At 39.9% G+C, this 14754-nt stretch overlaps 2 protein-coding genes across 11 annotated transcripts; both read left to right on the top strand.

Annotated features, from left to right (window-relative positions):
- Positions 1-3360: 3360 nt before the first annotated feature.
- Positions 3361-7602, top strand: LOC104432987 (putative pentatricopeptide repeat-containing protein At1g12700, mitochondrial). 4 transcript variants are annotated; one of them, XM_039304381.1, is made up of 2 exons: positions 3361-4283; positions 4446-7602. In XM_039304381.1, exons 1-2 carry the CDS (start codon positions 3461-3463, stop codon positions 5516-5518), a joined length of 1896 nt encoding a protein of 631 aa, XP_039160315.1. In that variant the 5' UTR covers positions 3361-3460; the 3' UTR covers positions 5519-7602. The 4 variants fall into 4 exon arrangements, 1 of the variants encoding a protein (XP_039160315.1); XR_005547453.1 differs by having other exon boundaries at positions 3362-6465; positions 6997-7602; XR_005547470.1 differs by having other exon boundaries at positions 3362-7263; positions 7424-7602.
- A 444-nt stretch (positions 7603-8046) lies between these two features.
- Positions 8047-14572, top strand: LOC104433105 (pentatricopeptide repeat-containing protein At1g12300, mitochondrial-like). 7 transcript variants are annotated; one of them, XR_005547513.1, is made up of 4 exons: positions 8047-8554; positions 10969-13145; positions 13731-13846; positions 13942-14572. XR_005547513.1 is itself a non-coding variant. In XM_039304531.1 (4 exons), the coding sequence occupies exons 2-4, from the start codon at positions 11380-11382 to the stop codon at positions 13771-13773; spliced, it is 1737 nt and encodes a 578-aa protein (XP_039160465.1). In that variant the 5' UTR covers positions 8047-8554; positions 10969-11379; the 3' UTR covers positions 13774-14572. The 7 variants fall into 7 exon arrangements, 3 of the variants coding, with proteins under 3 accessions (XP_039160465.1, XP_039160353.1, XP_039160412.1); XR_005547508.1 differs by having other exon boundaries at positions 13731-14090; positions 14251-14572; XR_005547518.1 differs by having other exon boundaries at positions 13598-13846; positions 13942-13954.
- The last annotated feature ends 182 nt before the right edge of the window (positions 14573-14754 follow it).

The raw sequence follows: 14754 nt of genomic DNA, 5'->3' as shown, positions 1-14754 counted from the left end.
AGGTTGATCACGTATTTGGGTTATTTGCTCTGTTTCTCACACGCAAATAATGGCCAAGTTTGAGGGACAGCTTGCTGACTACGGAGCATGGCTGCAAGTGTATGAAAACTACTTGCAGTACCTTTTACTTTGCACTGTGAGGAAGTTTCGGAAAAGCATCTGCTGATGGGGGAACATGAACGCCGTCGACGAACCATGTAGACATCTTGAGTGACATCATTCAACTTCAAAGTCTGGCCCAGATGATTTAACTTTCCCTTGTCTTCTCTTTTCTGCTTGCATCGATTGAATTACTTTCCCAATCAATAGGGTTGGCTCTCCATGGATCTACATTCCTTGCCATTGGCATTTGTCTCAATTACTGACTCGGGAATGAGTCTTTTTGTTTGTTTATGCGTGTTTCCCTTACAATAGCAGGAATTGACTGCTAGTCTGCCTCTCCTCCGTGTTCTGTCACAATCACAGTAGCGTGCAAGGGTTTCGGAGACCGTTCTTTGAGCTTAGTCTACATGCGGATATTGTGGCCGACATGATCATTTGAACTCAAAAAAAGGAACATGTCAAGCAAAAGTTCAAGTCGAAGTTCTGCAAATGTAACAGGGGGAGGAAGCTTGGGACGATGATTCTTGCAACTATTGACCGAAGAAGGGAGGAGACAATTGACGCTTCCCCTGCTGAAGTATGCAGAGGTTGGAGGGATGGTGGTGGTGTTGTCTGAGACAGGGAAGGACGATGGAGTCTTCTACCTATGTGAATATTGGTCTGCTAAATATTCCACACTCGATCCCATCCGCTTCTCTCGACCCTCTCTCTATTTCACTCGGACGGAGCCCTCCTCAACGAAGGAGACAAAACCTGACTCTATTGGCTTTGGCCGATCTTTTTCTAACTCGATCGAGCTCTGTGATGAGGTCATAGCTAGATCTAAGCTTGAACATGGCCGACTCCACAAAGGAGCTAAATCTAAAGTGAATGATTTTTGCCAAAATAAATTAGAATTTGAAGTCATATGATTAGAGCAAACAGACAGAACCACTAATGAGGAGTACCTAAAGCCACAATGTAGCAGAAGGGACAAAGAAGCTACAAAATGAAGAATCTGAAGAATGGTCAACCTTGACTTCTGGGTTGATTTTTTGGCCCAATGGGTTGCTTAAGGAAAAATTGATAGTAATTGGATGCGACGTTGGTGACAATACTTATAAAATTTATCCATCATCCACCAACTAAAGCACATCAAGGATGGCTGGTTGTTAACGGCAAAATTTCATTTAAGGGCATTGAGTTCGGTCAGGGTGTTCATTTTTGAAACGAATAGCTAAAGATTGTTGGAATAACCCATAGGGCTAGAGTTAGGGAGAGGGCTCGATAAATAAGGTTTCCCTACTGACCAGATCGCTACACCTCTCTCCAAGAGGTAACTTGGCCCCTTTGGATCCAAGCGGGGCTTCCCCTTGAAACACAAGGGGCGTGCAGCGCAGGAAATGAAGAAGGCCGGGGAGGAGTAGTATAGGAATTTTGCCAGTACGACCAGCGCTATTACTTATTACAAACATTGTGTGGAAATCTTTACCAAAAAAAAAAAAACATTGTGTGGAAATGCGACTCATGTAGTAGCGTTATTATGAAACATACTCGATTAGCACTTCCTCATAAACAATGAGTCTCTAATATTAAATTGGGAATTGTACTGAAATGAAGATGTAATATTTTACATTACCAAATGAAAAAACATCAGTTTATTTATAAACTTTATAAGATAACTATTGAAAATAACGAAATATTAATTATAACTAAAGGAAATATACAAAATTTACCAAATATGTCTCTAACACTTGTACTTCAAAGTGAAGTGGTACATTTCCAAAAGGCTTCAAGCTTTGTTTATCAAAACAGAGCAAGGTTAGAGATGAGACAAATGTGTAGAGGTGAAGAAAATTTTACTTACTTCCCCTTCTTCTTTTTCTTTTTGGAGGAAGACAAATTTGACTGACTTTCTTACCAAAAAAAAAAAAAATTGACTGACTTGCTCTATGATTTTGCTTTTGAGCCTGTTGAAAGAAAGAAAAATAGAGGCAAAATTAGAATATTTGCTTTAAGTTTATTCTGCCGTTTTGTCAAATTTCTAATTTTAGAACTTTTAGAGCAAAAATTTAATAAATGATCAATTTATTGCCAAAACTTTATGAATGATCGCTTTATTAATAAAACTTTTTAAAAACATATATTAGAGTGATTCCTTTACTAAGCGTTTTTCTTGTTGTTTTTGTTCAAATTTTTGTGAGATGACTCAAAATCACCGTTGAATTGAGTTAAATGAATGAGAAAGTCTTAAATAAAGTGATCAAGTAACGATCAATTTGCTTATTTCAGATAAATAGGACAAAGGAACACATATGAATTTTTGCAATTTCAAGTATGTAGACTGTTGTCCATCTTAGTAAATTTTATCAGTGCCTAATCGTGTGGGGGATAATATTGAAATATTTCAAAATAGTTTAGGGACTTAATTGAACAAACAAAAAGTTTGGAGATAATATTGCATATGATTTAAAAGTTCATGAACTAAATTAATTAGTGGTGATATCGTGGATTCACATTAGATGAGAATTCATGGTTTAGTTGTATCATTTTTTTTAGGGATGATTAGTCTCCCAGTTCAATCCAGTCCTACCTAGGAACTGGGAACCGGACCAGGAGGATCGAATCCCAATTTTCTAGAGCTAGAAATTGGACCGAACGGTCTAATGAGACTGGTGGTGGCATGCTCTCCCTCTCTTTGCCTAGACCAACACATCCATGGGGAATCGTATGGGTCAAACCCTTACAAGAGTGCCCGGACCAACAGAGTCCTCCCTCTCTCTGCCCAGACCAATGGACCATCCGAAGCTCCTATCTCTCTCTTATCTCTCTCACACTCCATGCAAGTGAGGCCCGAGCGATTAGGGTTTGTGAAAATCTGAAAGAGGCGCGGTTCGTCCATGCGTGATGTGCCTACAAGATGAACATGCGTGGTGTGTCTATAAGATGAAGTAATTGGAAAATAGAAATAGATTAGGGTTTTCTTTTTTTCACAAAATTTTAAAGAATTTAAAATTTTTTAATAAATTAATAAAAAAATGTAATAATCAATCCGGTCCGAATGATCTGAATAAATAATTTCACCCTTCAAAATAAGAATCATTTATTGACAAAAACAAAAAAAACAAAAACTGGGAACCACTTGGAATTGGCTAGTTTGGTCCAATCTAAGCACTTCTCCGATCTGAATGATTCCCGTTTCTAACCCCCTAATTATTATTTTACAATTTAATTGATTCGTATAACCGTTAAATCTTTGTACTCGTGAGCTATTAGAGTCGCTCCAGGTAAAGACTGGCGTATTTCGAGAGAAGACAGAGAGACAACCCAAAAGGCCAAAGCAAAAAGCTCTTTCAGTTTTCAGATTCATCGTCTGCTGATGAAGCCGACGAATCTCTGCCCTGCTTCTTCCATCTTCCTTCTTCTTCCCGCTCCAGCTGCGATCTTTAGCGAGTCATCATCCCTTTCCGTTCTCTGTCACCCTTATCTCCCTTATCCTTCTCATCTCCCTTTCTCGTCTCCCCGTCGTCGGAGGTTTTCCTCGACCCCTAACCCTCGTTTAGCCGACCCGAACTGGTTCTTGAGTTGCGTGAGGACCAATCGCAGACCTGGTGGTGGTGCTGTGTTTACGAGTGTCGGTGATGCCCTGTGTTGCTTCGGTAAAATGATGAAGGCGAGCCCTTTGCCTTCCTCCAGGGATTTCAATCTACTGTTGGGTGCTATAGTGAGGATGAAGCACTACTCGACTGCCATCCGCTTGATTGAGCAGCTGCCTTCTTTGGGCATCGAGGGTCATGTTGAATTGCTCAATATTTGGATAAATTGCTTCTGCCGGTTAAAGCGGGTTGATTTGGGTTTGTCTATCCTGGGCAGAATCTTCAAGCTTGGGTTTCCCATCAATGTCGTGACATCGAGCACCCTGATTGACGGTCTCTTTATTCAGGGCAAAACTGATCAAGCACTGAGGTTCCTCGATGATATGCAACGAAACGGCCCTGAACCTAATGAGACCACGTATGCGATAGTGGCGAAGGGGTTATGCAGGGCGGGTAACACCAGATTGGCGATCGAATTGCTGAGGGACTGGGAAGAGAGAAGCTGCAGCATCAATTCCTTCACATACAACATAGTAATTGATGGTCTTTGCAAGGAGGGATTGATCACAGAGGCCTTGAGACTCCACGAAAGCATGAGTAAGAAAGGTATCAAACCAGATGTTGTTACTTATAACTCCTTGATCCACGGTCTCTGCAATGTAGGCCAGATGGAAGATGCTCTCGTATTGTTGAAAGAAATGACGAGCAGAGGCATCAAACCCACCATATTCACTTATACCTCCTTGGTTCATTGCTTATGCAACCTAGGCCAATGGAAAGATGCTACGGTCTTGTTGGAGGAGATGATGAAGGCAGGGATTGAACCAGACGTCGTTACTTATACCTCCGTCATTCAAGGAGTGTGCAATTCCAGCCAATTGAAAGAGGCTCAAAGACTGCTGAGTCATATGGTGCGAAGCAGAGTCATGCCGAATATTTGGACCTTCACTATTCTGGTGGATGCACATTGTAAAGAGGGATTGCTTGTAGCGGCAGAAGCCATAGTCAACCAGATGATTCAATTAGGTAAAATGCCTAATCGTGTCACTTATAATGCATTGTTGAATGGTTATTGTTTCCAAAATAGAATGGATGATGCTATGGCGGTTCTTAATTTGATGGTTGAAAGAGGCTGCTCACCTAATGTCGTTTCTTATAACACGTTGATTAATGGATACTGCAAAGGGAAAAGAGTTGACAAATCAAAAATACTGTTCCAAGAAATGCTTGAAAGGGGCTTGAAACCTGATGTCATAACATACAGCACTCTTGTGGATGGATTTTGCAAGGTTGGGAACCTTGAAGCTGCGGCGGAGCTAATTAACGAAATGCAATCTCGCAATCTCTTTCTAGATCGTTATACCTTGAATGCTTTCCTGGATGGCTTGTGTAAAATGCAGCAGATTGACAAGGCCATGATATTGCTTCGAAAGATGGAAGATTCCAAATTTGTCCCAAACATTGTGACTTACAATATTCTAATAAATGGCATGTGTAATACCGGAAAGCTTGACGATGCAAAGGGGCTGGTTAATTGTTTGCATGCTCGAGGCTTGCAACCTGATGTGTGGACATGTAACATTCTCATGCATGGGTTGTGCAAAGGAGGACGTACGGAGGAAGCATATCAGCTTCTAAAGGAGATGGAAGGAAATGGATGCTTTCCAGATGGGGTCACTTATAACACAATAATCCAAGGATTGCTAAGAAATAATGAAAATACTAGAGCCACGCAACTTGTCGGTGAAATGGTCGAAAGGGGTTTTTCTGCAAATGTAGGGACGATAGAGTTGTGGGTTAAATATCTCGTGACAACTAGAACTTCTTCCTCTTCTGGTTGATCTCTCAATTGTGTTTGAGATCTGTCCACTTTTTCATCTGAAATTTGCTGAAGAGCAATCCAGATTAACGGCAGGTTTTCTTCCAGACATCACCTCCTTGGGTCCCATGTCCCATTAATGAAGTGGTTTTGAGTCCGGGAGATTTTTTCTCTTGCTTCAGTATAAGGCTTTTGGAGGGGTGAAGGTCGGTTTTGTTTTTCGTATACCTAGATTCTGCAAGAAATTTCTATATATAACTGGCACATGTACTTGCCAGTTAGTGCTTCTGGTGCCTTCTATTTATCAAGCAGGTGAAATTCATATGAATGATCAAGTGGTGTGAGGATGTTCTTGAATTAAATCGATGTTAATAGCATCAACTTTACTGCGTACTGTATGCAATTCAGACACTATACGCAAGTGTCACAGACCTCTTCCACAATGGAACTAAAGAAAACAAATTTTCTTTTTTGAAGGGGTGTTATGTATGTGCTCTGAGAGGGAGAGACACTGGTTTTCTCTTATTTTCTTCTTGTAACATGATCTGATCCTTTCAATATCTTATTTACCATAGTTATTCAAAGAAGATGTACAGGTGGAGGTGGATGGTATATGATCATAGTGATGGGCACTTTGAATTGATAGCAGTGAATACGTGTGGTGGGCTGTGTACTCAGATTACCATCGCAGATCAATTACATATCTGGGTTATTTTCTCTGCTTCTTACAGCAAAGTTTGAGGGATAGCTTGCTGACTAAGGAACGTCACTGCTAGTGTATGAAACAACTTGCAGTATCTTTTCCTTCGCACTGTGAGGGATTTTCCAAAAAGCATCTGTTGATGTGTGAACATGAATGCTGCTGACAGACATTGCCAATGCCAAACCACGTTGACATTTTGAGTGGCACCAATCAACTTCATCTGAAACAGGCCAATAGGATGTAACTTTCTTTTGTTCTCTATAGAGGTACGTTCATTGCCAATTTTCTGTTTTAATAACTGAGGAACACATGTTTCGGTTTATTTTTGCGTGTTTCACTCACAACTGCAGGATTTGCCTGGACAATGTTGTTACGCCCTCTGCTCTTTGTTTCTTGACACAAATATAATCATAGTAACATGCAAGCAAACTCAGGATGCTCTTGAGTTAAGTAGATGTTAATGGTAATAAATTTACTTTGTACCAGTGATCTGCAATGCAGACCTTATTCACCAATATCACGGACCTAAAGAAAACAGGAGTTTTTATTTTTGTTGGGGGAAAAGAAGGGGGGTTCGAAAAATTATGCTATAAATCCTGATTAGCTTGTTGTGTATATGCTTGGAGAAAGAGATACTGTTTTCTTTTATATTTTTTTGCTAACACAATCTGATCCCTTAAGTCTGCGATAGTTACTTCAAAGAAGATGCATGCGTGGAAGTGGCTGGTACTTGAGGCACTTTGAATTGATAGCCAAGAATATTTGTGGCAAGCTGGTTACTCAGATTATCATTGCAGGTAGATTACATATCTGGGTTATATGCTCTTCTTCCTACATGGCAAATAATAGTGAAATCATTCTCATTGCTTATTGCTAACTAAGCAACATGGAAGCAAGTGTATGAAAACTACTTGCAGTATCTTTTCCTTCTCACTGCGAGGGATTTTCAGAAAGGCCTCTGCTGATGGGTGAACATGAACACCATTGATAGACATTCCCAGTGCCAAACCACGTAGATGTCTTGAGCGACACCAACCAACTTCATCACAGGCAGGCCAAATGATGTAACTTTCCATTGTCATTTCCACTGCATCAGTTGGTTTACTTTCCAGACCAATAGGGTTGCCTCTCAATGGAGGCACATTTCTTGCCCTTTTTATCTGTTTAATTACTGATTCAGGAGTGCATTTTTCTGTTTGTTTTTGTGTGTTTAACTTAAGGCAGCAGGATTCCCTGGAGAGTCTGCCTCTTGTCACGCTCTCTACTCTTTGTTTTCTCACATAATCATAGTAGTGTGGAAGCGTTTCGGAGACTGTTCTTCGAGCTAAGCTCACTTGTGGATGTCATGGCCGATATGATTGAATGAACTCAGAAAAAGGAACCTGTACAGCAAAGGGATCGAATCGAAGTTCTGCATATATAACAAGAGGATCAACTCCTTAGCTGTCTTTTTTGTCCATTTCCTTGTTTACAAAAGCAGGTCCATGGGCTTAGCCATTGAAGCAAAGCCACTTAAACGATGTTGGTTTTCATTTCAATTTTTGACACTTTTCCATGACTAAAGCCATGTGCAGGTGCATAAGGCTTCACTTTCAAAAGAAGCTTTATGTTTTTTTCGCTGGAAATCCAGTAAGTTTTGCCGTGAGCATGGTGTATCCAACTACTAGATCGAGATGAGTATGAGCATTCTTTGCCTGAGTTGTAAATTATGTTGACTCTTCTCATAACAATCCTTATCCTAGTTAGATATCAATATCAAGTAAAAGGCCTTCATACCAACCTTTGCAAGAATTCACAGTGCAATCTTTAAGAGAACATCATTTACAAAATAGTTCTAGTCTCTAGGCCATCAACGAAGGAATAAAACAAACATGAAGACATTATTATAAGGGCACAGCCGAACAGCTCACGTTACACAGTCAGAGTCGATGAATTGCTTAATGTAAGCAAGCAATGCATGACTGTTCTCTTCCTAAGTGAAAAAGCCTTGCATGAGAGGATAGTATTTATCATAGAGCAACATGCATGCATGAGGAATGTTTTACCATATAATTGCATTAACCGAATTTCATAATCTTGAGGCAATTGATACCAAGTCATTCGTAAATGACAACCGTGCCCCCTTATGTTGCAAGATGCCTTGTTTTGGGTTTTGTGGTTGGTCTTGTATTGCTATTGGATTGGTTGTTGCCCGGAACTAATAATTCAAGGAGTTTGATTTCACACCTGCAAGTTGACGATGGTGGCAACACACCATTGGAGATCCAAGTGACGGGACAATGACGAACGAGCATCAGAGGAGCTCTAGCTAAGCGATTGTGATGTAGAAGATCACGAACAATAAACTTGAAAAAGGTATCATTTCGTTGAAAGTAATTCACATTGTACTATTGTCGTTACATAAGACAACTAGCGATTACTAAATTGCCATATCAAATAAATCAAACAACACTTTGAATGAGAGGACTTGATTGCATTTTCCCCTAAAAAGTTTAAGAGTATATTATTTCAATTGAAATGTTTATGATTCGATTGAATTCTCTCCCATAGGTCTAGGACTAGTTGTGGAATTTTTCTGTACCAAATAATTGTGCCGTGTGTTGAGCATTGAAATGTCATATGCTCTCTCAACTTTATTGTTTCCACGGCAGTCAGCCGGATCCTCATGTATGAAGGCTAAACTGAAATGCGATTGATATGTATTTTGGGTCATCTCGCTCAAGAGTTCCCCAAGGAGGAAGAATGTGACCCCGTTTCACTTCTTTAAAGGTGATCCTTATTTTTCCAGCAATTTTTGCTCCAAGGAACTTTTATTCCTCTAGAACAAATAAATTATCGTGCTAGAAATTTGAAAAGCTCGCGAGAAAAATTATTAAATTAAATAAGTTGACATAGATATATATTGAAAATAAAAGTATATACGAAAAAAGTATTAGGCTTATTTAGAAATAGACCATTTTTAACCACAAATTGTTTTTGAACATATGTACTTCCACAAATTATTAACCATATACTTTATTCTTTTTAATTTTGTGGGAAAAATTTAAATATGAGCCTAAAATGCTTTATTTTCTCAAATAAGGGCCGGAGTATTCTCATTTTCTTAAATAAATACCTAAAGTTGACATTATTTCAAATAAGATTTGAAATGACCATACCAATCTCAAATAAATGCTTGAACTCACCAATTGTGAAGGGTAATCTCGTCTTTTAAAATTTTTCCTTTTTTATTTTTATTTTTTCTATTTAAAAAAAACTAAAAAAAAAAACTAAAACTTTAAAAATTAAATAAAAGGAAAACAAAGGCGAGAGGGCCCTCCGCCTATGGCCACCACCCCATTGCAAGTGGGGCGCTGGTGACGATCAACGGGGTCACTAGTGCTTGGGTAAGGGCCGATAACCCTTGCCAACCGGAGGCGAGGGCCTGCTCACCCTTGCCCCCATTTGGGGAAGGGTCACCAGCCCTTGCACTAGCTTGGCAACCCTCGCTTAGGGCCCCCGAAGGGTGCTAGACAAACCAGATCTAGGAGAGGGTTGCCGCCCTCTCTCGTGGCCCTTGCCTCTAGTCAGTGAGGGTTGCCAGCCCTAGCCCAAGCAGCCATCGTCGACCCTAGCCCAAGCGTTGGCAATCTCGCCGATCGTCACCGTTGCCTATGAAGCACAGACACTCTTCAAGAGCTTTCGTGTCGGGTCAAACACTTTGACACGTGTTGGACACTCTCCGACACTCGGTCAACACGTGTCGAAAAATTCGATATCTGGTTAATTTTTCCAACACTCGAGTTGGAATTCTAACATACGAATTTCCGACACTTGATTCCGATATTAAAGTCAATTTTAAAAATTCAATAAATGAGAGGTCAAAATATATATATGTAAAAAAATAAAACATAATAATAAAAATAATAAATGGAGAAGAAAAAAATCTAGTATTTTCTTCTTTTCTAACTCTCACTTATCATGATATACAATTCACCCCTTAAGTTTTTTTTTTCCTCTTCCAACATATTTAACATGCGAGTTCAAAATATGGATTGCTTATTTTTCTCTAATTTTTATGAATTATAGAAATAAAATTGAATTTGTCAAATTAAAACAATGAATGATATTAATAAATGGCGGATTAATGTTTTCAGTGTAAATTCATTCTAGGCTTTTTTAATTATTTATTTATTTATAAATTTGATTCAAATTAATTAATGATAATCTATTATGTATATATACAAATATATACTTAATATATAAAATGTCACAACGTGTCGGAATTCTCTATTTTTTTAGAAACGACGTGTCGGCGTGTCTTATCGTGTCATGTCGCGTGTCGATGTCGATGCATCGGTACTACTTAGACCACTGCCCCATTGACAATGAGGTGGCGACTAGCTCTCCTGCTTGTGTGTGTTCCCCTTTTTTTTAAACTTTTCTTTCTTAAGTTTTAATATAATTAAATTTAAAACTAAAGAACAAAAATACCCCTGATCAATCGTAATTTTTTGCAAATGGGTGAGGCTAGGCTTTTATTTGAAATAGCTATAACAACTTTAGACCATTCTATGAGATTGGTATAATCACTTCAAGCAATTATTTGGAATGTTTTTTAATTTTGTTTTTATTTTTGTTTTTGAATAATAGTCAAAAAGGAGTATTTATGAGAAGTTGGAACATATTGTTAGTAGGACTATGGAAAAAGCAAATTGCAAATGTACTCAATGATAAATTTCAGGATTTCTTAGGAATGATTGGTTCTGATCCGGTCCGATTCTAATTAGGAGACAGTCGGATATGATCACCCGGGGAACTTCACGTGCAAATAACCCAAAACCTCATACGTCGAGGAAGCCATTTTGAGCTTATTACAGTCAGCCTTGGCAGAGACCTAAACTGATGAAGCTATTCACCTCTCGGATTCATCATCAGCCGATGAAGCGAACGACTCTCTGCCCTGCTCCTTCCATCTTCTCCTTCTTCTTCCCGCTTCCGCTTTGATCTCCAGCGAGCCATCATCCCTTTCCGTTCTCCGTCACCCTTATCTCCGTTTCTTGTCTCGCGGTCGTCGGAGGTTTCGTTCGATCCCTGGCTCCCATTCAGACGACCCGAACCGGCTCTTGAGTTACGTGAGGAATAATTGCAGAGCTGGTGGGTTCGCGAGTGTTGATGATGCCTTGTTTTGCTTCGGTAAAATGATGCAGACGAACCCTTTGCCTTCCTCCAGGGATTTCAGTCTTCTGTTGGGTGCTGTAGTGAGGATGAAGCGCTACTCCACTGCCATCGGGTTGATTGAGCAGCTGCGTTCGTTGGGGATTGAAGATGATCATTTTCTGACGATTTCCCTGAACTGCTTTTGCCGGTTAAGGCGGGTTGATTTGGGTTTGTCTATCCTGGGTCGTATCTTGAAGCTTGGGTTTCCCATCAATGTCGTGACATCGAACACCCTGATTGATGGCCTCTTTATTCAGGGCAAAACTGATCAAGCCTTGAAGTTCCTCCATGATATGCAAGGAAAAGGCCCCGAACCGGATGAGACCACGTATGCGATAATCGCGAAGGGGTTATGCAGGGCGGGTAAAACCAGATTGGCTATTGAATTGCTAAGGGACTGGGAAGAGAGAAGCTGCAGGCTCAATTCCTTCACATACAACATAGTAATTGATGGTCTTTGCAAGGAGGGATTGATGACTGAGGCCTTGAGACTTAATGAAGGTATGAGTAGAAAAGGCATCAAACGAGATGTTGTTACTTATAACTCCTTGATCCATGGTCTGTGCAATGTAGGCCAGATGGAAGACGCTCTGGCATTGTTGGAAGAGATGATGAGCGGAGGTATCCAACCTGACTTATTCACTTATAGCTCATTAGTTCATTGCTTATGCAACCTAGGCCAATGGAAAGAAGCTACAATCTTGTTGGAGAAGATGAGAAAGGCAGGAATTGAACCGGATGTAGTTACTTATACCTCTGTCATTCAAGGAGTGTGCAATTCCGGCCAATTGAAAGAGGCTCAGAGACTGCTGAGTCATATGGTGGAAAGCAGAGTAATGCCAAACGTTCAAACCTTTACTATTCTGGTGGATGCACATTGTAAAGAGGGAATGCTTGAAGAGTCTGAGGCCATAGTTGAACAGATGATTCAATTAGGTGCAGTGCCTGATAATTTCATCTATAATACATTGATGAATGGTTATTGTTTGCAAAATAGAATGAACGATGCTATGGAAGTTCTTAATTTGATGATTGAAAGAGGCTGCTCACCTGATGTTGTTTGTTATAACACATTGATTAACGGATACTGCAAAGCGAAAAGAGTTGCGAAGTCAACAATGCTTTTCCGAGAAATGCTTCAAAGGGGCTTGATTCCTGATGTCGTCACATATGGCACTCTCGTAAATGGATTTTGTCAGGTTGGGAACCTTCGAGCTGCGGAGGAGCTAATTAACGAGATGCGGTCTCGCAATCTATCTCTAAATCATTATACATTGAGTGCTATCCTGGATGGCTTGTGTAAAACACAACAGATTGACAAGGCCATGATGTTGCTTCGAAAGATGGAAGATTGCAAATTCATCCCAAACATTGTGACTTACACTATTCTAATAAATGGCATGTGCAATGCCGGAAAGCTTGAGGATGCTAAGGGGCTGTTTAATTGTTTGCATGCTCGAGGGTTGCAACCTGATGTGTGGACATATAATACTTTCATGAATGGATTGTGCAAAGGAGGACACATGGAGGAAGCATATCAGCTGCTAAAGGAGATGGAAGCAAATGGATGCTTTCCGGATGGTGTCACTTATAACACAATAATCCAAGGACTACTAAGAGATAACAAATGTACAAGGGCAGCGCAACTTATCAATGAAATGGTTGGAAGGGGTTTTTCTGCAAGCATAGCAACAGCAGAGTTATGGGTTAAACATCTCATGACAAATGGAACTTCATCCCTTTCCAGGTGAACTCTCCATTGCCTCTGAGATCGGTCCACTTTTTCAGCTGATATGTGATGAAGAGTAAACTAGATCAATGGGAAGTTTTATTCCACACAGCACTTCCTTGAGTCCCTTGTCCCATTAATGCAGTTGTTTTAAGCCTGGGAGATGTTTTCTCTTGCTTCATTATAAGGATTTTGGATGGGTGGAAGGTGGGTTTTGTTTCTCGTATGCGTAGGCTATGTAAGAAATCTCTGTATTTTAGCTGGAATGTGTACTCTATAGTTAGTACTTTTGGTGCCTAATTTCTATCAAAAGGATGAAATTTATACAAATGGTCAAGCAGTGTGAGTATGCTCTTGATTCATATAGATGTTAATAGCAATAACTTTACTATGTACTAAAGTTACACAATTTAGGCATGGAACTCTTCCTCAGTATGGAACTAAGAAAACTTTTTTTTTTTTTTTTGCAGGGGACAGTCAACAAATTGTGTCACAAATGCTGATTAGGCTGTTATGTATGCACTTCGAGAGAGAGATTCTAGTTTTCTTGTATACTCCTTTCCTAAAACAATCTGTTCCCTTTGATGTCCTATTTAACAGCAGTTACTTCAAGGAAGATGCATACGTGGAAATGAATGGCATTTGATCATGGTGATGGGCTCCTTGAATCAGGTGCAGAGAATTATTGTGGCAAGCTGGTGCTCAGATTATTGTCGCAGGTCATGTATTTAGGTTATTTGCTCTGCTTCTTACATGCAAAATGGCCAAGCTTGAGGAACGGCTGGCTGACATTAGAACATGGGTGCAAGTGCAGGAAAACTACTTGCAGTACCTTTTACGTTGCACTGCAAGGGATTTACAGAAAAGCATCTGCTGATGGGGGAACATGAATGCCATGGACGCACATTCCGAATGCCAAACTGCATAGACGTCTGGAGCGGCGCCATTCAACTTCATAAAAAAGTCAGGCCCAAATGATTTTACTTTCATCATCTCTTCTGCTGCATCAATTGAGTTACTTTCCTGATCGATTGGGTTGGCTCTCCATGGAGCTACATTTATTTGTTTGAATTACTAAGGAACACATTTTGCTGTTTGTTTTTGTGTGTTTCACTTACGACAGCAGCATATGCCTGGACAGTCTGCCTCTCGTCGTGCCCTCTACTCTTTGTTTCCTGACACAATCATAGTAGCGTGCAAGCATTTGAGAGACCGCTCCTAGAGCTTAGTTCACGTGTGGATATCATGGCTGACACGTTCAATTGAAGTCGGAACAAGGAACCTGTCAAGCAAGAGGGTCAAAGTGGAGTTCTGCATATGCAACGATAGTATCAGCTCCTCAGCTCTCTTCTGTTATTTAATAAAAGTAGGTTCATGGGCTGAGCCACTGAATCTTCATGTAGCAAAATTTTTCCACTAAATGAGACTCAGCTCACTTTGTTTAAGCCCTGTTTGGTATCAATATTGATGTCATCCTCTAAATTATGCAATGAAAAGTCAAAAATTGAAAGTAACATATCAACGTCGGTATGTTTTCCATTTATATCAACTATGCATAATAACATGGTTATTCAGTTCGTGACTTACTTAACTCTCGATCAGACTAATGTTTCCTTTTGACGTTTGA

Source organism: Eucalyptus grandis, chromosome 1 (genome assembly GCF_016545825.1).
Source record: "Eucalyptus grandis isolate ANBG69807.140 chromosome 1, ASM1654582v1, whole genome shotgun sequence".
Lineage (NCBI taxonomy): Eukaryota > Viridiplantae > Streptophyta > Magnoliopsida > Myrtales > Myrtaceae > Eucalyptus > Eucalyptus grandis.
Note: the sequence above shows the minus strand (reverse complement) of the source record. Positions and strands in the feature narration are given on the sequence as shown.